General features: G+C 37.9%; 1 protein-coding gene across 3 annotated transcripts in view; it reads right to left on the bottom strand.

The window, feature by feature from the left end:
• ST8SIA6 (ST8 alpha-N-acetyl-neuraminide alpha-2,8-sialyltransferase 6) overlaps positions 1 to 22,435 on the bottom strand; it is a 144,188-nt gene that overhangs the window by 33,583 nt on the left and 88,170 nt on the right. For all 3 annotated transcript variants that reach the window (XM_023223269.2, XM_023223271.2, XM_023223270.2), the window contains one exon: positions 10,506 to 10,592. In XM_023223269.2, the coding sequence (XP_023079037.1) occupies positions 10,506 to 10,592 (87 nt within the window). The remainder of the gene's footprint in view (positions 1 to 10,505; positions 10,593 to 22,435) is intronic.

Below are 22,435 nucleotides of genomic sequence, written 5' to 3'. Positions count from 1 at the left end.
AAAAAAAAAAAAAAAAAAAAAAAATTGAATAAAGACGTTGGCCGGGCGCGATGGCTCAAGCCTGTAATCCCAGCACTTGGGGAAGCCGAAGCGGGTGGATCACGAGGTCAGGAGATCGAGACCATTCTGGCTAACACGGTGAAACCCCGTCTCTACTAAAAATACAAAAAAAACTAGCCGGGCGTGGTGGTGGGCGCCTGTAGTCCCAGCTACTCGGAGGCTTAGGCGGGAGAATGGCGTGAACCCGGGAGGCGGAGCTTGCAGTGAGCCGAGATTGCGCCACTGCACTCCAGCCTGGGCGACACAGCGAGACTCCGCCTCAAAAAAAAGAAAAAAAAAAAAAAAGAATAAAGATGTTGCCATCAATAACCAGCAGCAAAGGTAAAATGGTGCCTTTAAGATGTTCTAGGAGGAATTCATTCACTTACAGGGGAGACCAAATTTAAAAGAAAATGAAAGATTAGGGATAACAAACAAGAAACATCAATAATAAAATGCCTGAAACAAACAAGACACATGGAGTCAACTTAAAGCTGAGCCTAGAAACCAGACTGTACTCCTCAACCCTTTCCAACTCCTAGTTCCTGTAGTGAGTCTTGACCTATTTTCTGAACCACCTAGAAAGATCCTTTGTTCCTCCTGATGCTCTCCATAAAACACATGGCTCACATTAACCAGGCCTGTAAATTAAATACATACACACACACACACACAAATGAAAATTTATTAATTGCGGCTAGTGTAATGAAGGTGAATTTCAGGATAGTACGGCAGCAATGACTTAATCAGGTTGTCCAGGGAAGGCTTCCCGGAGGAGGGGATAACTGGTTCTAAACTGGTTGGGGCAGGGGTAGAAGTTGTTGGAGTGATGTGGCCAAAGTCCATGGTCCCTCCAGTTACTGGGCAAGAGGTAGATGAGAAGGATTCACCGTGGTTCATGGTGACCAGTTTGAAGGTCATGGAATAAGCAGAAGGTACTATGAGAGAGTGGGTATGGACAGCTCCTTCCAGGATTTGGCTGTGTAGAGGACAAAGCATCTTTGAGTGTTTAAGAAATGAAACAAAAAATAAAATCGAGATGGCATGCCGACATACTGTGATTTTAGAATCAACTGGCTCGCAATGAATGCTTGCTTTAAACTAAAGGAGTAGTTTGTGTTATTAAGAAAACAATGATCTAGCCCCAGCTACTCAGGAGGCTGAGGCAGGAGGATCGTTTGAGCCCCGGAGTTTAAGACCAGCCTGGGCCACATAGTGAGACCCCATCACAACAAAACAAAACAAAACAAAAATGACCTAAGAAATCCAGTGATTCAGGGATTCTAAAGGCAGGAAAACATACCATTTCAGCCCTAATAGATTGGAAGAAAATTAAGAGCTTCAGGCCAGCTGCGGTGGCTCAAGCCTGTAATCCCAGCACTTTGGGAGGCCGAGATGGGCGGATCACGAGGTCAGGAGATCCAGACCATCCTGGCTAACACGGTGAAACCCCGTCTCTACTAAAAAATACAAAAAACTAGCCGGGCATGGTGGTGGGCGCCTGTAGTCCCAGCTACTCAGGAGGCTGAGGCAGGAGAATGGCGGGAACCCGGGAGGCGGAGCTTGCAGTGAGCTGAGATCCGGCCACTGCACTCCAGCCTGGGTGACAGAGCGAGACTCCGTCTCAAAAAAAAAAAAAAGAAAATTAAGAGCTTCAAATGGACACCACCTTTTTATTTAGCAGCACATCTATACCTCGGTTAAAATAGAGTTGTCTCTTGAACTAGCCACTTGGTACATTGGGAAAAATCCCAGCAACCTAGAGGGCAGCTGCCTGTAGTCTGTGTGATCATCCGGCTGACATCACGCTGACAGGTAAGATAGTGGCACTGATAGTTATCCCTGCTTCAGGTTAATCCGGGACACTAATCTCAGAGTAGAGTTTGACCTTCAAACTCCTGACTCCCTCAAAAAATTGGGAAGGTGGCATGACCTACACATTTAGAATCAGAAAGTCAGACATCAGTGATTGCCCCTTAATGAATCTAGTGAGATACAAAATGGAAGACACTATGTTCAGAAAAGCCAAGAATATTATGAGACCTCAACAACTGGAGAAGCCTCGTGTCATCATCTTGCCACTTTTCCCTTTCCCTGGAACTGTTGAGTGTTCCCTGCCCCCACCCCAGCATCTCTCTTCTAATTGCTTTACTAGGCTTCGCAGTCCAAGTCTTCATCACTTCACACCTGGCCCAGTGCAGAAGAGGCCACTTGTCCTATCCTGTACAAGTCCACTGCACTAATCATTTTTGACATGATATGGCAGAGTGGGCAATGGATATTGAGAATTCCAAGATTAGATATCCAGTTCCTTCATTTACTAGTGATGACACCTTGGAAAATTCACCTAAATTCTCTGGACCTCTCCCTTGTTGTTTGGGGGGGGGGGGGGGGGGGGGGGGGGGGGGGAGGTTAAATTTCTTCCAGAATAAAAGTAAAAAAAATTGTTAGTACTATAACCAGGACATGTGTATTTAGCCTTCATTTTATGTTAAATTCTTCCACCATCACATATTAGATGAAACCCAAACTCCTAGGGCCCCACGTAACATGACAGCTAAAGAAAGAAAATGAATAAATACCCAAAGGAAATGAAATAAATATGTCAAAAAGGTGTCTACATTCCCATGTTTCCTGCAGCATGATTCACAATAGCCAAGATGTAGAATCAGAGTAAGTGTCCATCAATGGTTGAATGCTTAAAGAAAATGTGGTGTGTGTGTGTGTGTGTATATATATATTGGTGTGTGTGTGTATATATATATATATATATACACACACACACACACACACACAGTGGAATAGTATACAGCCTTAAAAAATGAGGAAATTCTGTCATTTGCGGACAACAAGAATAAACCTGGAGGACATTATGCTAAGTGAACTAAGCTAGGCACAGAAAGACAAACACTGCATGATCTCACTTACACGTGGAATCTAAGAAAGTTGAACTTAGAGAAGTACAGAGTAGAATGGTGGTTACCAGAGGCTGGGAGGCGAGAGAAATGAGATGACGGTCAAAGGATACAAAGCTTCAGTTGGGCAGAAAGAATACATTTTTCAAGATCTATTGCACAGCAGGGTGACCACAGTTCCTAATAATATATTGCATATTTCAAAATTGCTAAAAGAGTAGATTTTAAAAGTTCTCACTACAAAAAAAAAAAAAAAATGCTAAGCATGTGAGCTGAGGGATATGTTAATTAGCTTGACATAATTATTCCACAATGTATGCATATATCTAAACACCATATTTTATTCCATAAATAGATACAATATTCATCAATTAAAAATAAATATTTAAATTTAAAAGAATAATAAGTAAAACTCTTCAAAAAGTCCAAATTCAATCAGCAACTCAGATGTCTAAGTTTTTCACTTAACAGTTAATGTGTACATTGATATTGTTAAGCTTATAAAAGATCAGCTCACATATGTGAGTAGAATGTCAGAACTAACACAAGGTAAAATGAAATATAAAAGAATATGATGATTAAAGCAAAGGATAGAAAGTCAATTGAAATATAAACTTACAAGTGAAGGAATAATAGTAAAACACTGGAGAAAGATCTATCTGCTGGGATATTGTACCAATGTAAACAATGTAATGTACCAATGAAGACATGGCAAGCAATGTTATACGGAAAAGAGAATTTGAAACACAAGGCAGCCTAAAAGGGAGCTTATTTGACACGTGAACATAAAAATATATAGGTAATATTGAGTACAACTTGGGAGATAAATTTTGAAATAGAATTTAGAGGACCAGTGAACCCCATGTGAGTTCTATACACTTTGATGGCAAGGTTTATATTCTGAAGACCAAGGAGAGGAATGTCCCTAAATGTGCAAGAGCTAGCTTCTGTTATTAAATACGGCAGAAGTAATGACATGGTGTGGTTTTTGTTACTTTTTCTGAATGCACAGGCATGCTGTATGGCAATGACAAATAGATGATGATATGACAGTATATTAATGATGAAAAATGGTCTCGATGCAGAGGAAACAAAGAAAAAAGCTTTTTCAATCTGACAACTGACCCAAATCACCTATCATAAAGTATACATCTTCTTAAATTAAAAAAAAAAAATTTGTATTGCTTTCAGCTGTCAATGTAGTCACCCTGTATGAATTGTAAACAGCAAACATTTAGAGGAGAACAGTGACTCAGAAAAATGAACTTAGTCTTGTATTATCAAAAGAAGCCCCTAGCAGAGATGATTTTTGATTTTCTCCAAGTACTTTGTCTCCCAGAACAAAACGCCTGGAACATAATAAGGTTCAATAAACGTTAATTGAATGAAAAAGTGTAAGCTCACAAAACACTTTCCAAAATCAAACAATACTATTGCTTTTGGAGAAATCGTTCAGAAAATAACTGAAAACTTTGTGGTAAAACTAAGTGTGGTTTTCCAGTTTTATGATCTAATGCAAAAATTTGATTAACTTATCCCATCTCTTTTCATAATTTATATCCTTTCACAAAGTTAAATCACTAAATGGCATGGTTTGAATAACGTAAATGTCATATAGTTAAAACAATTAACACGTGGTAGATATGCATGTGTATTTTGTTTAACACTATATTCTTCAAAGAGTGAAAATAAAAATGAAAGCAACACAGTGACTGTTATTTTAGAAATATCAATGAATTTACAAATACAGCACCGGAATCTTTTCTCACATATCCAACACAAGAAAGACAAAGGAATAACTTCCAAGAAATTTTAATGTAATCAAACCTGAGGGGATAATTCAAGATTTAATAAAATTGCCACCATGTAATAGTTATCTGTAACAAAGTAATCGGGCACAAAATACCTGTTTTACAAGTCATTTGAAAGGTATCTCATTTGCATGAGTCATAAATGTGTGGTTTGACATAACAGCACTGTTTCCTGCCACTAAGTTTTCAGTAAATATGTGATTGATAATATTCAATCATCTTGGATTCCAACTCATCTCTTTGAAATGTGAGGATGTTTAAAAAAATCAAATGGTATTAGTGGCTCCAAAAGAAACTAAGAAACAAAATAATAGTGTGTGTATTTCTTGGGGTGGGGCGGGCAGGGAAGTATGCTAGAAATTAAGCAGTTACTGTGTACCTATTAGTTTTCTGTAATTGGTTACACAAATGAATACGGTTCTTTTAAGTTAGAAAACCATTCAAGAAACTAATGCAGTAATTACCGTGCAAGTTACCTAGGGAATCTAAGACTAATTACTGAAGCTCAAAGATCTTCTTCTGGGATAAAACCTGCTTACCAGAAGTTTCCAGAGTTTCACAAAGGAGCCTTCAAGGGTGAAGCAGAAGAAGTGGGGAAGGAGGAGTAGAGGGCATCTCATATCATGTTTAATTTAAATTTAAGCATCTCAGTGTTATTCTCAAATAGCTGAGTGTCAAGTTCAAGCAAATGATTATCCATCATTTTTCTAAAAATCAGAGTGAGAGACTGTGAAGAGCAATAATTTCTTAGACTGAAATCCAGGTAGATTTTTCACAAATTATTCTGTGCATTAGTTTGCCCTTGGAGGGAAGGGGGTAGGGACCTCTTATAGGAGAATCAATCAAGCTTTTAAAAGCAGAAAAGGCACACACCTCAACATCGTTGACTTTGTACAGCTACAACTAAAAGAAATTAGATACCAAGAAAGAACAGAGAGCAGGACATCTTCAAGTCTGACTTAAATCTCTCTCTAACTGAGTTCAACTAGTATCTCACAAAATGCAGATTCATAGCGGAAACTTAGAATCTCTGGTAAATTTCAGGTAAATCTGAGCCAGACTCACACCTATGCTTGGGATAACCACGCCATCATGGAAAGTGAAAAAGGCAATTGAATCCCAAACAGAGTCTCAGGGCCAGAAAGATCCTTAGAAATATATTAGTCCATGTGGAAGGTCCTAGACTCCCTGAGAATCTGATAAAAGTCACAGATTCTTTTCCCAGAAACACGTACAAAATCTCACAAACAATTTTGAGAGTTTTAGGAAACCACTTTCATGAACTTCAGATTAAGAATCTTCCTAGTTAAGCCTCTCATGTTTCCAGGTAAAAGCTGAAGGAAGCTTGAGACTCAAGCGCCAAGCTGCCAAGTTCTCAGACCCATAATTAAGTGTTAAACGAGTAAAAGCTTAGGAATCTGTAAAAAGAGGACAAACCCCCCCCCGAAGCACAAAAAGAAAGTTAAAATTGCTGAGAAGACAGACTTGGAGAAGCCCTATTTCTTACAAAAGCCAGATGTAAACTGCAGTTGCTTTTCTTTTTTGAGAGAATTCATTTTCTCTTAGCATTTATATTTTCCCCAGACCATGGAAAAGATCTTCTGTATCCAGTTGTCCTAAAATCAGCTCAAACACATCCTGTCCGAGATGCTTTCATCTTCTCTATCCAATTTCTCTTTGAAATCTTTCTATCTGTCAGTAGCAGCATGAGTATTTCAGATGCAAGATTTCTCATTTGACTTTATTTTTCTTCTCCTTCAACGAGAGAACTGGAAGTCAACAAGTAACCAAGTCCTACCAAGTCTTCAGTCATGGAGCAATTTATGGGGTACCATCTATGTGATAGGCACTGGAGATACAAAGATAAACAAGATCACGTCATGTCCCCAAAGGGCTCATAGTGAAGCATCTCTCTCTTAATATTTTCATAACTACCATTGATGTTGTAGGTGGTCACCATTCTGTAGTTACTTGTCTACAACCAGCCCCTACCCTGCTCTGATTTTTCTACACTATCCCCTTCCTCCTAATACTCCAACTTGCTTTCATTCATTATGCTGTCTGAATACTTTCCCTAAAACAATAAATTCAATTTGTAGTTCCTTTGCTAGCAATATTCCTCTTGGGCTCGTGGTATCTACAGAATATCTGTGGACTTTACTCTGATAACCAGATCTCCGTGCATCAGATCCTTTCTTGTCTACCTGAAATTATCCCCTTTACCTTGCGTGCCTAATAGTACAAGTTCATTGCTCCAGCCCAACTGGCCTTGAAACTTATTGACCTTTCTTCCCGGCCTCATCAGTCCCAAATTGGTCTCACTCTCCCTTTCTAGCCATCTTCAGAGCTATAGCTCAAGTTCTGCCTCTTTTCACAAAACATTTTACAAAACTATATCCCACAATGATCTTGCATTAATATATCACAGTATTTGTCTAAATCACTCATTCTGATATTCAATCATAAATATTCATATTTATATTTCTTGTCTTTCTAAAGTGACTATAAATTCTTTGGGTTCAGTAAGAAAACATTACACTTTTTTTTGTTTACTTTCATGCATCCATTTCCTTAACATTTTTTTTTTATTGAGGCCCTATTTTGTGCCCAGCACTCTACCAGGCACAAAAAAAGGCTACAGTGCTCTGACTTAGTAAATCTTAAATATTTGTGGCTGAGTAAACTTTATCTTTTTTGATAGCAAGTGATATTTTATTTAAGAAAAATAACTTTCAAGCTCTCTTATTGTTAGATCATTTGACCACAGGAGTCCTATAATTTTCAAATAATCCCTAGGTGTCTACTGTTGGAAGTTTCAACAATCGGGTTGCAGATGAGTTTAAAATGTTGACTTATTTGTATTCTTCCAAGTTTAATGTAACTTTTGTAATTGCTGTTTAAAAATTACCACATTTTAAAAACTCACATTCTGCTGTTCTTCAATTTGGTTGGTATAAAATGCTCTAAGTAAATAAAATGAAAAATAATTTAACTACCTGACATCTATAATTACAGGGAACATATCTATAATCCCGGCTTTATAAACAAGCCAGAGATTCCCCAGATTTGGCCAGCTATACTGGTAAAAATTTAGGAAAGTAGGTGGTTTATTATGACTTAATTGCATAGACTTCTGTTGAGGGTTTCTAGAATTTAGTTTAGAAATATGCCCATAAAAAGAACATTACAATATAACAAATATTCAAGTCAATAAATAAATAAATGTGTCTGTGCCTGTTCTTGGGTTACCTTCCCCCAAAAGAATCTCCAAGAAGGGGATTTCCTTTTGCTCTTATCAGGCATCTAAGCTAAGGGCAGATCTAAATCCAACTCAGAATGGAAATGATTTGAAGTTGGCCTTCAGTTCTTTTTTGTTTTTTTGAGACGGAGTCTTGCTCTGTCATGTCATCCAGGCTAGAGTGCAATGGCGTGATCTGCAACCTCTGCCTCCCAGGTTCAAGCGATTCTCCTGCCTCAGCCTCCTGAGTAGCTGGGATTACAAGTGCGTGCCACCACTTTTGGCTAATTTTTTTTTTTTTTTTTTTTTTTGTATTTTTAGTAGAGATGGGGTTTCACCACGTTGGTCAGGCTGCTCTTGATCTCCTGACCTCAGGTGATCCACCCGCCTCCTTGGCCTCCTAAGGTGCTGGGAATACAGGTGTGAGCCACCGCGCCCAGCCCCTTGAGTTATTTTAAAAACTGGTTTTTCCAGGGATTCAAAGTTGGCCTTCAGTTCTTTTGAAAACTGTTTTTTCCAGGGATTGCTGGAAGCTCTGCTCAGCTTCTCTGCCTCTCAGCCAAAATTTGCTTTTGTATTGGGCAAGTTCTTTATGAGAAAAACCCGCCCGAATTGATGGGTTCCCTTCACCTTCTGGGCTTTAGTCCTTTAAATTCTCCCTGCCTTGGTGGTGCGCCAGTGTCCTCACACAGGTGTTTGGTATACTTTGTTTTATTTTCATTACTCTCAGGAGGCTTGGTCTGAACTTAACAGCCACAAGTAAAAGCTCCTTTACTCCCTACTTTGATCATTACAGTCATTACAAATCTATCTTTCCAGCTAATTATCTTAGATTGATCCTCAGTAGCCCATGACCTGAATCTCTCCCTCTTCTTGTCTATTCTGTATATGCAGAAAATCAGACTCTGTTATCACTTGCTGACCCTGTGATCATTTAGGTTATGATTGTGCAATTTTCAATCTCATCTTCCTGCCACCAGGACCTCTCAAATCCAGTCTTAAATAGATTGGATTTGGCATAAAACGTCCTGGAAATGAAATAAACAGGAATCCCCTTTCCAGCCTCTCTTCCTAAAATATCAGGTTGGAAAGATGTTTAATGGTATCTTGCAGGAAGTCATGGTATCCATGTGTCTACCCAGTGGAGGGAAGATACCCATTTTTAGCTTTGACACCACCAGGAAGGTACTCTTTCACCTACTGGGGGTGGAGCAGAACCCTCCTCACATTGGCAGCAGAATCAAAGGCAGTTGGTCCAATCATACCAGCATATGCCGCTAAAGAAGGAACAGGCAGAGCCACTACATAAGGCAAACAAGAAGAGCTGCCTTCCCATATAAAAAAAGAGAACCATACTGCAGATATTTCTTAGAGTATTTTAGGGGAAAGCAAAGTCTCTTTAGTAATATTTTTTACAAGTTTAATGCTTCAAGTAAACTTTGAAAATAATGAGTAAAGGTAAAGACATGTCTCTGGATTGTAATAGGATAAAATAATTTGGCATAGGACGAAATTGGAATGGTATGTACAGGAAAGAATCAGAATGTGGAAAAAAAGGAGGAAGAGGAGGAAGAAAGGAGGAGGAGGAAGAAGAAGGAAGAGGAGGAGAGGGAGGGAAGGAGGGAGGGAGGAAGGAAAGGAGGGAAGGAGGGAGGAAGGAAGGAAGGAAGAAAAGAAGGAAGGAGAAAAAGAATAAGGAGGAGGAGGAAAGAAGAAAGAAAAGAAGAAGAGGAAAAAGAAGGAGGAGGAGGAGGAGGAAAGAAGAGAAAGAAGAAAGAAGAAGATGAAGAGGAAGGAGGAGGAGAAAAAAGAAAAGAAGCCTCCCTCAAACAAAAACCAGAACAATCTAGACCAAGCAAGCACAGAGACAACTGACCTTGATTTATGATATGTGGAGGTATGGTGGGTAAGAACTATTAGATAAGTATTGATGCTCCCTCACTGCATATTGCTTTGACAAAGTTAATTTCTGTCTGGATGGGCTACGAGTTCTCCAACCACAGCCCTATAATGGTCAAGTGACACCTCCTGTCTGGGTTATTACTTAGAGCAACTCATGCCCATGAATGTCAGTTGTATTAAAAAGTGAATGAGGAAAAACTGGAAGAAACAAAAGTTGTTGTTCTAAAGTGTTGGGATTATAGATTATTATGTTTTCCAAACATTCTTTAATACTATGATATCTTATTTACTAAATAAATAAATACCAAATATCAGTGGTACCAAAAAATACAACATCTTCTAAAATATAACTTAAAAACATAGTAAAATCTTTCTTTTGAATTTGGCATTTCCTGTAATTAAAACAGTGACATAATGCAAATTTCTACACAAGAGATGGAGATGGAATGCCCTGTGGCTCATGACAGGGTCTTAGAATTCAGTCAGCCTCATTGCCAGCTGGGGTTGGTTCTACTTCTCTTTTTAATAACATATTGCCTATTTTTCTACAAAGCAAATGAATAAGACCTTTTTAAAATCTCATTTTATGAAAAAAATTACCTAAAATTTGCATATTCTTCTGCTTGCCGTTTCCATGGACAACTCTGTATATCTGTGATAATCTGAAGGTAGTCGTTCTCTGAATACCTAAAAATTAAATGTCAATATAATTAGAAAATAATGATCTCATATGTGAATGTTCTTAGAAGATACTTCTATAATCTACTCACTTCAGTCTAAATATTTTTTGATACAAGATGAGGCGGAAATAATTAAAAGCATACTCATTTCAAAACACTGAGAAAATACAATTTGTAAATGATTATTATGCTGGTTTAGGGATTTATAATTTGCACATATCATAAGCCAAGTGTAGTATTAAAAACCATGACAACACATCAACTCACATATGTATCTTATAGACATTGCACCTTGGTTTGAAATAATTGACAAATAAATATATCTTTATAGGTGTTTTATAGATGTTTGCCATAAATATGTACTCAATAGATTTTTTTCAGACTCTAAGTTCACATATTTACTTTGGAATGTATAGACAAAAATTTCCTCGAAATAATTATGCTAAGTTATAATTTTGAACTGTACATTCAACACCCGGATTGAACTGTTGAGAGAGAAGTTTATTGACATAAAAATCTATAGCCAGAGTGGTATAGTTTGAGAAGCACTGAGCAGGATCCCAGTCCCCAGTAGAGCTCTCCCTATGTGAAATTCCACCATTAAGTATTAATTTATAAAGCACAGAATATCCTTTAGTCTTTATGTTCTCATTTGAAATGCAAATATCCCTTTGAGTGAGAAAACTCTTCAACTTTATTTCAATTAGTAACTTATTCATTAGTTGCCAGCTATTAGTGATCAAAGGCTCTACAACAATGAGTTAGAATATATGTTGAAGACATAATGGAGAAGAAAAATGAAACCAGACTGATACCTAGATTGACAGAACGTGATGAAGAGTACTGGGAATGTAAAATATGAAAATACATATGAAAGACTTTTTCTTATTTTTCTAAGTCTTCTTGAAAGATAATTGTTTAAAGTGACTATAATAATATTTGGCCGGGCGTGGTGGCTCAAGCCTGTAATCCCAGCACTTTGGGAGGCCGAGACGGGCGGATCACGAGGTCAGGAGATCGAGACCATCCTGGCTAATACGGTGAAACCCCGTCTCTACTAAAAAAAATACAAAAAACTAGCCGGGCGAGGTGGCGGGCGCCTCTAGTCCCAGCTACTCGGGAGGCTGAGGCAGGAGAATGGCGTGAACTCGGGAGGCGGAGCTTGCAGTGAGCGGAGATCGCGTCACTGCACTCCAGCCTGGGCGACAGAGCAAGACTCAGTCTCAAAAAAAAAAAAAAAAAAAAAATTATATTTGAGGTGGGATTATATATGTAGTCATAAATGCATGACAACTATAGAACAAAAGCCAGAAAGAGGTGGGGGCGGGGAAGTGGAAATAGAAGTGATATAAATCATTTGACAACTGACAGCAATAAGATAAAGATGAATACTCTTCACCTAAAACAACCAGCAAAACCAAACAAAATCTTAAAAATGTTATCATAAAAATACTCAATCCAAAGGAAGGCAGAAAAAGAGGGAAGGGAACAAAGAACAGGTAGAGAACAAACAGCAAGATGGCAGATTTAGGCCCAACTGTGTGACTAATCTCAACAAATATAAATGATCTAGGCATACCAATTGAAAGGCAAAAAATGTCAAACTGGGAGAAGAAAGAAGAAGAAGAAGAAGAGGAAGAGGAAGAAGAAGGGAAGAAGAGGAAGAAGCAGAAGAAGAAAAAGAAGAAGAAGAAGGAGGAGGAGGAGGAGAATCAACCAATCCACATGTTGTCTACATGAAGCATATTTTATATAAATAAGCAGATAAAAGTAAAAAGATAAGAATCATTAAAACAAAGTTAGAAGGGCTATATTCATAGTATATTTCTGAGCAAGGAATATTATTACAAGAAAATAATATTTCCAAGCAAAGAATATTAATGAAAAACATGAGATTAGAGTAGAAATTGATAAAATCTTTAAAATTCAATGCAATAAAAAACTCGTTCTTTGAAAACATCAATAAAATTGATAAAACTCTTGCCACACTGATTAGAAAAAAGCGAGAGAAGATACAAGTGACCAGTACCAGAAATGAGAGAGGATGAAGTGCTAAGAATCCTTAAAACATTAAAAGTATAATAACTTTATGCCAAAGTTGGTGACTTAGATGCAATGGATATATGTGTTGAAAGACACAAACTACCAAAGGCCACTCAAGAAGAAATTGATAACAAATAGTCCTATAGCCATTAATAAAACTGATTTTATAATGAAAATTCTTCCTACAAAAAAACAAACAAAACACTAGGCCCAAATGGCTTCACTGGAGAATTGTATCAAACATTTAAGGAATATTAATATCAATTGTATGCAAAGTCTTCTAGAAAATTGAAGGGAGTAAGATACTTCCCAACTCACTGTATGAGAACAGGGTTACCCTGATACAAAAATAAGGAAAAAATATTCAAAAAAAAAAAAAAGAGGCCAATATTTCTTATAAAGATAGATGCAAAAAATCCTCAATAAAATATAATTGAATTGAATCCAACAACATGAAGAAAGGATAAAGCACTGTGACCAACTGAGGTATATATCAGGAATTTGGTTTATTTTAAAATCAATCAAAGCAGCTCACCATATTAACAGAATAAAAAAAAAACACACAAATAATAATCTCAGCACACAAAAGGATTCGACCTGATCCAACATTCAGCAATGACAAAAACTCTCACAAAATTTAGTGAAAAACAGAATTTCCAATTTGATAAGGGGCATTTTACAAAAACGTCTATGGCTAGGATCATACTTAATGATGAAAGACTGAATGATGAATGCTTTCCCCCTACAATCAGGAAAAAGACAAGAATGTCCACTTTTACCATCTCTATTCCACATTATATTAGAGGTCCAATCAATGCAATAGAGAAGAAAAGGAAATAAAGCCATCCAGATTAAAAAGGAAATAGTAAAAATATCTATATTCAGAGATGTCATAATCATCTAATGATCGTAGAAATGATGTATACATATGCCAACACTTGACAAATTATACACTTAAGTTGAAGTTCATTGAACATTAGTCCTCAAAAAACTTTTAAATGTTTATTACTAAACTAAAAATTGTATTTTCCATGATGCTATAACTAAGATAATAAGCACTATATATCAGCCGTTTTTAAGGATCAAATATTTAAAATTTGAAATATGATTTATTATGAACCTAGAGTATATTTAAATTGATATGCTTTTTGAAAGAGTTCCCTGGATAGCTAATAAGTTGCTACCCTCCTATGAGCTCTCAGACTGCTTTGACCAACATTACTATAGTAGCATCTCTCACATTAAATTTAATTATGAGTTTACATGTTGGTTTCTCAGTCTTTCCCTTCCCCTCAGGACTTTGAGGACGGACAATTTCCGGCCCAGCACAATCCCTATGACATGCTGATTTGTTTTTATGAACCTAGGAAATGCATTTTATTTATTTATTTATTTAGAGATGGAATCTTGCTCTGTTGCCTAGGCTGGAGTGCAGTGGCATGATCTCGGCTCACTGCAATCTCCGCCTCCCAGGTTCAAGCTATTCTCCTGCCTCAGTCTCCTGAGTAGCTGGGACTACAGGCATGCATCCCCGTGCCTGGCTAATTTTTGTATTTCTCATAGAGACAAAGTTTCACCATGTTGGTCAGGCTGATCTCGAACTCCTGACCTTGTGATCCGTCCGCCTCAGCCTCCCAAAGTGCTGGGATTACAGGCCTGAGTCACTGCGCCCAGCCTGGAAATGCATGTTTAAATATAAATACAACATGTAATGAGGTCATAAACTATTCTGAATAAGCTCAAAGCTTGGATTATGGTTTCCACTTAAAACTGCCCTCAGTACTGACTTCCACTGACTTTTCCTATTTACAAATCTCCCCATTTAAAGCCCAGCCCTCCTTCAATGTATCTATCACTTGAGAATTCTCACATTAGAGCTAATAGCTCATTAGTCAATTTTCTCAATCCGGTAATTCAATTTACCCTTCTTAATTTCCCAGTTTCTTAGCATTAAAGGCATGCATGTGTGTGTGTGTGTGTGTGTCCTGTTAAACTACTACCCCCTTTTTCCATGAGTAATGCATACATTAACTATGCCCATCTTCCTTTTTGGGCTCCATCAATAGTAATCAATGTAGAACTTGCCAATTAGTTCACAGGAAATGGAGAAAGGGGGTTATATTGCTTGGTGGTAGAGATCTAACCTCTGCAACTTAAAGAATACAATAAATCCCTATCTCTTTTTGACTGGCTCTTGGACTTGAGGGAAATCTCCTTTCTCAGCCTTCTTTGTTGGCATGGCGTGGGTTAAGGATCCTCTCGTCCCTTCCTCCATACTTTATCTTATTAATACGCGGGAGTTGGCTCATACAAGCTTATGGGAGCTGACTGTCAATTTTTCAGGAATGTTGTGAACAGGTTATTAAACCATTGGTAGCTTGAAATCAGCCAAAGTTGAAGCATTTATGCCACAGGAATTGGCAAATTTGACAAATCAGGTTTCTCTGCTTCCCCCCTCCACCCAAGCTAATAGTAAAACATGAATGAGCTCACCATAGCTCCTATACTTCTCATCCCAGCTGTGAGCCTGTTGGCCTGGCTCACACTCATTCATTATCCCCATAGTTTGAGCTTCACTGAGGCTTGCTGAAAAGGCCAGATAAGATTTTGCTGCCACTTCTAACTCATCAAATAAGACTGATCCAGAGTGGTTCTGGGTTGTACAAAACTAACATGTAGCATCCAAACAGCAAGGACTACCTTGGCAAATTAAAGATGACGTTATTAACACCAAAATTGTGCGCAGATGCTCCTGAGTATATGATACTTTTACTTTAGCTTACTTGAAAAGCAGAGATTTTTTTTGCAATCATTCTTGCCTGTATATTGAGCTTAGTCTGGAACATTAAAATTGCCATCCACAGACAATTGGGAAAAACATGCATTGTAGAATATGGATAGTCTTTAAAATATTTTGTTTTAAACATCCTTCCCCCTATATATTGTAGCTGGTTCCAATTTAACCTAATATTGAAAGATGCCAATCATAATGTATCTAAGTTTACTGGTAAGTTAGCTGAATAAAACGGCCTTTGACTTTATGGTCACTGATATGTAAAATGAAGTGAATACCTTATAGCAGACCCATCTATTATTAGACATACTTCTGGTCATTTTAAATCGGAAGACAGTACTCAAGATACTTACTCCCTGAGGTTATGTGTTCAAAAAGTCATTTTTATGTCCAATCTAGAAATGAAGCCTTATCCTCTGATATTATAGAGGGGAACACAAAAGAATAAGGGATATCAAAGGGAAGTTTTTTTTCTAAGTGCTTGCCCTTTTTAGTGAAAGTTAAATCACCAACAGCTTTTTGAGAAAATTAAGATTGCCACAGGATCATCGCAATTATAAAATGGAAGCATGGTTGCAACCAAAAATCATTTGAGGAGGAAAAATCACATGCGTGCTCCAGCTGTGGGCCAATTTGGGGATAAGCGTGTCTCTGCAACAGCTTCCTGTTAAGTAAAATGTTCTAAATCACATCATGTTTTCTGCACACTTACATAGATAGTTGATTTTCAGTTTATAAAGCATAGATCTCACCCCAAAATCTTGGGAGGTAGCTCTGCTTCAGATATCATTTCTGTGTTTCTGGATGACAAAACTGAGAGTTGTGAGAAGATAAACAACTTGCTCAATATTGCATTGTATGTAGATGAGCTAAGAATTAAACTCATGTCTTTTGATTCACATTCTGGTGCTTTCCAATATATCATGTTGTGTCTCATCTATTTTCATAATGAAACTGAAAACTAATCCCATCAGAAACATTTTCTGTCCCAAGACATACAATAAATCACACTAAATAATGCAGCAAGTTATGTTCAAAATAATAAATAATGTCTATTTAAATCATTATTAGTAATACTCAAAATGAGCCACAAATTATAAATAACCTACTAAATGAAAATAAATGTCACATTAAAATTTTAAACATTTTTCTAGAAACGTCTCTTTGAAGATGAAGACCCACATGCTGTGAGTAGTTTTATCTCAATTAAGATATAAATAGGGCTTATAAAGCACTAGAATTTATGGTTAATTAAATGATTAATTATTTACAGTAGTTCCCCCTTTCGTATGGTTTCATTTTCTTCAGTTCCAGTTACCCATGGTGAACCACAGTCCAAAAATATTAAATGGAACATTCCAGAAATAAACAATTCATAAGTTTAAAATTGTGGACTGCTCTGAGTGGCCTATGAAATCTCACATCGTCCTGCTCCATCTTGCCTAGGATGTAAATCATCCTCCGTTCAGCAGATCCACCCTGTCTATGCTACCTGCCTGCTGACTTAGTTACTTAGTAGCTGTCTCAGTTATGAGACTGAAATAACATGGTATATATAGGGTTCTGCACTATCTGTGGATTCAGGCATCCACAGAGGGTCTTGAAACATATCCCATGCAGATAAGGGAGACTACTGTATTGGGTACTTACTACGTACCTAGAAGTTATCTTGGAGATACTCATTTACTAGTCTTATTTAAGTAGCTGAGATACCGACTTGGTTTCCTATGACATCTCTTCATGGTGAAAGCCCACCATTTTTCATCCATTGAAATAGGTGGGGATAACACAGTAATATTAAGTCAGTAGTTTTCTGAGTGATGTTCTGTGTAGATCAAAAGGTCTTTTGCAGCATTTTTACCAAGCCCCTGAAGAGCTCAGCTTTACTTGAAAATAAATTCTGCAAACGAATACAGTGCTACAGGACTCTTTAAAGGAATAGCTAATGAGTGTATGAAAGCTAAACTAGAAGTGTGTGGCAGGTAGACTGAGTTGAGCTATGCAGTGGCACTGACATTTTATCCACTAAAGGTAAAATAGTTCAATTTACATTGTTTTCAGCTATGCACGATGGTAACTTCTAATTAGAGTGTCATGGGTATTGTCAACTGGAATGGGAAAAAGGGATCTGAAACTTTTATTTTCTCCATATCTTTTAATGTCCCTCAGACAAGTTAAATAAATATTAGAACATAGCTTCAGAGATGAACTCCTGAAGATGCCGATGTACTTCTTCACAACTCCAGTGAAATCTCCAAAGTGCTAAACTGTATTATTTGAAAAAGCCGGCCGGGTGCGGTGGCTCACGCCTGTAATCCCAGCACTTTGGGAGGCCAAGGCGGGCGGATCACAAGGTCAGGAGATTGAGACCACGGTGAAACCCCGTCTCTACTAGAAATACAAAAATTAGCTGGGCGCGGTTGCGGGCGCCTGTGGTCCCAGCTACTCGGGAGGCTGAGGCAGGAGAATGGCGAGAACTCGGGATGCGGAGCTTGTAGTGAGCCAAGATTGCGCCACTGCCCTCCAGCCAGGGAGACAGAGCGAGACTCCCTCTCAAAAAAGAAAAGAAAAGAAAAAGCCAGGTGTTCTTTTCTTTTATTTTTTTCTCAGGGATGCTTCCTGTATTCTAGAAAATTAACTTCTTGGGTACGGTTATTAGGCATATACTTAAGATGTGCTAGGAAATGCTGTGAGCAGTGACTAACCTTAGCCAACCAAGAAAGAATGGTGTATCTATTTACAAAGAGGTGAGATGTGATGTAGGAAAAGCTACACAGATTGGTGGAGCACACTAGAGCCATCAACAGAGTAGAGTAAGAGAGCTGTTCCCACCCCCAAATCTACAGGTGACCCAGAAAGAGCTGTGATTGTAGGTGAGGACAAGGGTGGTAGCCTTTGGTAGAAGATGCAGTCATCCCTAATCCCAGCTCACAGGAGGAATCCAGGGGAGTAAATCTCCCAAACTCTCTCTCCTTCCACTCTCCTGCCAATGACTCCCATAGGCTGAACCTAACCAAAAGCCAAAGGGTAAGAGGGTCCAACTAATGTAGTCCAAAGAAGTCAGCCTCAAGGACATGTAGCAAGAAGAAAAAGCATGGATGGTAGATCTGAATGATCAGCCAAGAATTTATAGCACAAACAGCAATCTATTCATGATGCTATTTCTCAGCATTATTTTGTGGTAACTGAATTGCACTTCAATGGAAAATTTGATACAATGCCAAAATCAATCAGTAGCTCACAGCAAAACACAAAACAGAATTTTCAGTTGTATTAGTCCGTTTTCATACCACTAGGAAGAAATACCAGAGAGTGGGTAATACATAAAGAAAAAGAGGTTTAATGAACTCACAGTTCCCTATGGCTGGGGAGGCCTCATAAACATGGAGGAAGGCAAAGGAGGAGCAAAGGCACATCTTACATGGCAGCAGACGAGAGTGTGTGCAGGGGAACTGCCCTTTATAAAACCATCAGATCTCTTGAGAACTATTTACTCTCACGAGAACAGCACGGGAAAACCCATTCCCATGATTCAATTACCTCCTACCAGGTCCCTCCCACAACACATGGGGATTATGGGAGCTATAATTCAAGATGAGACTTGGGTGGGGACACAACCAAGCCATATCACTTCTTCTTTACAAATATCTGCAACCTGCAAATATATCACCAGGATAAAGAGAATCGATAAACAAATAATGAGTCTGATATTTAAGATTTTCATATTTCCTCTTGTCATACAATCACTATAAGATTTCTAAAGATGAAAAAATCAATGGCCCACTTTTCAAGTTTCAAGGAAATCTCCAGACATATAAGAGGATATTCAGAGATGAAAGTGACAATTTAGTGATCTTATACCATCAGTTTTTACAAATAAGACCTATAAATTGCAGAGTCTGATATAACCAATAAATTCACTATTTCACCATTTCTTGAAGTTACAACAGTAAATGAGCAAGCATGCACAGAACACCTGCTAAGATTCTTAAGCCATATATGAGTGGCTATTAGCCTTTTGCATCTTCAGTTGTCCCAACTCACATAAGCTGAGTTGTCCCTTCCCTCCCTCCTGACTCTCCTATGCACAATTCCTATATCTATTACCTATCCCTACAGCACTTATCCTTTTTTTTCAGGTATTTATTGAAAAAATATGTATTGGGCATTTGCTATGCATGAGACACTGTTCTATGCATCAGTAATAATCAATACAACACAAAAATCTATGTCCTTCACAGTGGATTACAGGCACAGTGGCTCATGCCTGTAATCCCAGCACTTTGGGAGGCCAAGGTGGGCAGGTCACCTGAGGTCAGGAGTTTGAGACCAGCCTGACTACCATGGATAAATCCCATCTCTACTGAAAAAAAAAAAAAAAGTAGCCTGGCATGCTAGTGCATGCCAGTTACTTGGGAGGCTGAGGCGGGAGAGCTGCTTGAACCTGGGGGGCAGTGGTTGCAGTGAGCTGAGATCACACCATTGCACTCTGGCCTGAGCAACAAGAGTGAAACTCCATCTCAAAACAAACAAATAAACAAACAAAAACACTATGTTCTCATGAAGTTTATATTGTAAGGATTGATAACAAACTGAAATAATACATACATTAATAGAATGTTACAGCACTAGGTACTTCAGTGTACTAAGTAATACAAAAAAAAAAAAAAGAAAAGAAAAGAAAGCAGGACAATAGGGAAAGAAAGTATGAGGAACAGGGTTGCAGGTGATGTAGGGTGGCCAAGGAAGCCCTCCCTGAGAGGTGATAAATGAGCAAATACTTGAAAAATGTATAATTAATTAATTAATTAATAATTAAGTAAGCTGTGCAAATATGAGGGGGTGCAAGTGTGGGCAGAACATTCTGGGCCAAGTAAATGACAATTGCAAAGGCTGGAGATAGAGGCAGGCATGGTGTGTTTGAGGGACACAAAATGATCTGGGTGGCTACAATCCACCTCTGACTCACTCATGAATCCAGTCATGATGGTGGCAGGAGATGAGATCAGAAAGGTTATAAGAAGTCTGATGGTGTTGGCCTTGCTATTCAAAGTGTGGACCTGAGACTAGTAGTATTGGCATCATACAGGATAGGCTTGTTAAGAATGCAGTATCTCAGGTCCCATCCCTGACCCACAAAATTAAATCTATATTGAAACAAAGCCCCACAGGTGATATGTAGTTAAAAGTTTTTATAGCTTGATTGCAATATAATTTGTATGCCACATAATGCACCCCTCATACATGTACTGTTAAGTGGTTGTTGTTATATTCACAGATATGTTCAAACATCACCGCAGTCAATTTTACAACATTTTAATCACCTCAAAAAAAAAAAAAAAATCCTGTATCCTTTATCACCCCCTGCATCCCATAAGTTTTGGTATGCCATATCTTCACTTTCATTCATCTTAAAGTATTTTCTGATTCTCCTTTTAATTTTATAATTATTATATATTGCTAATGGATAAGCTTAATCATTGTAAAATCTCCTTCTTTATCTCTTAACATTTTTGTTTTAAAAAGTCTGTTTTGTCTGATATCAGTAGAGCCACTCCAGCTTTCTTGTGGTTGCTATTTGCACAGTGTATCTTTTTCCATCCTTTTACTTTCAATCTATTGTATCTTTGAGTCTAAAGTGTGTCTTCTGTAGACAGCATAGAATTGGATCTTGTTTTTAACTCAGTGTGACAACCTCTGACTTTTGATTGGGTGATTTAATCCATTCAAATTTAATATTGTTATTTTATGTCTGCTATTTTACTTTTTGTTTGCTGTATGTTTCACATTCTTTTTTGTCTATTTTTCTTTTATAGCTTTGTTTTGACTTAGGTAAATATTTTCTAACGTAACATCTTACATCTTTAATAATTTTAACTGTTTTCAATGTGGTTGCTCTAAGGTTTACCATACACATCTTATCAGAATCTGCTTCAAATTTATACTAAATAGTAGAGATACATAGAAACATTATTCCTACATAGCTCTATTCTTTTTTCTCCTTTATTATATTATTATTATAGGTATTACACCTATTAATGTTACAAACCCAACTATACCTTGTTATCATTATTACTTTATCATCTCTTGTCATTTCTATAGCACAGTATACCTTTGCTCCAACCTAATTCCTTTGTGCTGTTAATGGCAAACATATACATATATATTTGAGAAGCACTTGTAAGAACTTTGTAGGTCACTGGAAGAACTTTGTCCTTTATTTTGAGTGTAACTGAAAGGCTTTGGAGCAGAGAAGTTATCTGTCTACCTACAGAAATAGGATCCCCCTGCCTACTTTGTTGAAAATAGTCCTTAAGAGAGCAAGAGGTGGAAGTTGGGAGAAAATTAAGAGATGTTTGCCATAATCTAGCAGAAGGATGAAGGTGGCTTAAACCAAAGTGGGATTGATGGGGTTAGGAAGAAATCAGCAGCTTCTGGTTTGATTTGAAGGTAGCCAATACGATTTAATTATAGATTGGACATGGTATGGCTAAAAAGAGAGGAATCAAGGATATCTCCAAAGTTTCAGGCCCGAGCAACTGGCAGGATAGACATGTCATTAACTGATACAGGGAAGAGTGCTAAAGTGCAAAGTTTACAGGGAAGTCCAGGAGATCAGTGTGAGATAGACTAGGTTTGAGATCACTTATAGACATTCCAGGAACGCTGTGACTGAACAGGGATACATACAAATCTGTGAAGAGGTTCATGTGGGAGATAGAAATTTGAGAATTGTCAGTATGACATTTAAAACCGTGAGACTAAATGAGGTCCTTGAGTGATGAGGATGGACAGAAATGAGTTCTGGACATACAGTGTCAAAAAAGGGAGACATGAGAAGGAATCTACAATGAAGAATGAGAAGGCGCTGGGCGCAGTGGCTTATGCCTATAACCCCAGCACCTTGTAAGGCCGAGGTGGGAGGATGATCTGAGATCAGGAGTTCGAGACCAGCCTGGCCAACATGGTGAAACCCCTTCTCTACTAAAAAAAATACAAAAAACTAGCTGGGC

This window comes from Piliocolobus tephrosceles, chromosome 9 (genome assembly GCF_002776525.5).
Source record: "Piliocolobus tephrosceles isolate RC106 chromosome 9, ASM277652v3, whole genome shotgun sequence".
NCBI classification, from domain to species: domain Eukaryota; kingdom Metazoa; phylum Chordata; class Mammalia; order Primates; family Cercopithecidae; genus Piliocolobus; species Piliocolobus tephrosceles.
Note: the sequence above shows the minus strand (reverse complement) of the source record. Positions and strands in the feature narration are given on the sequence as shown.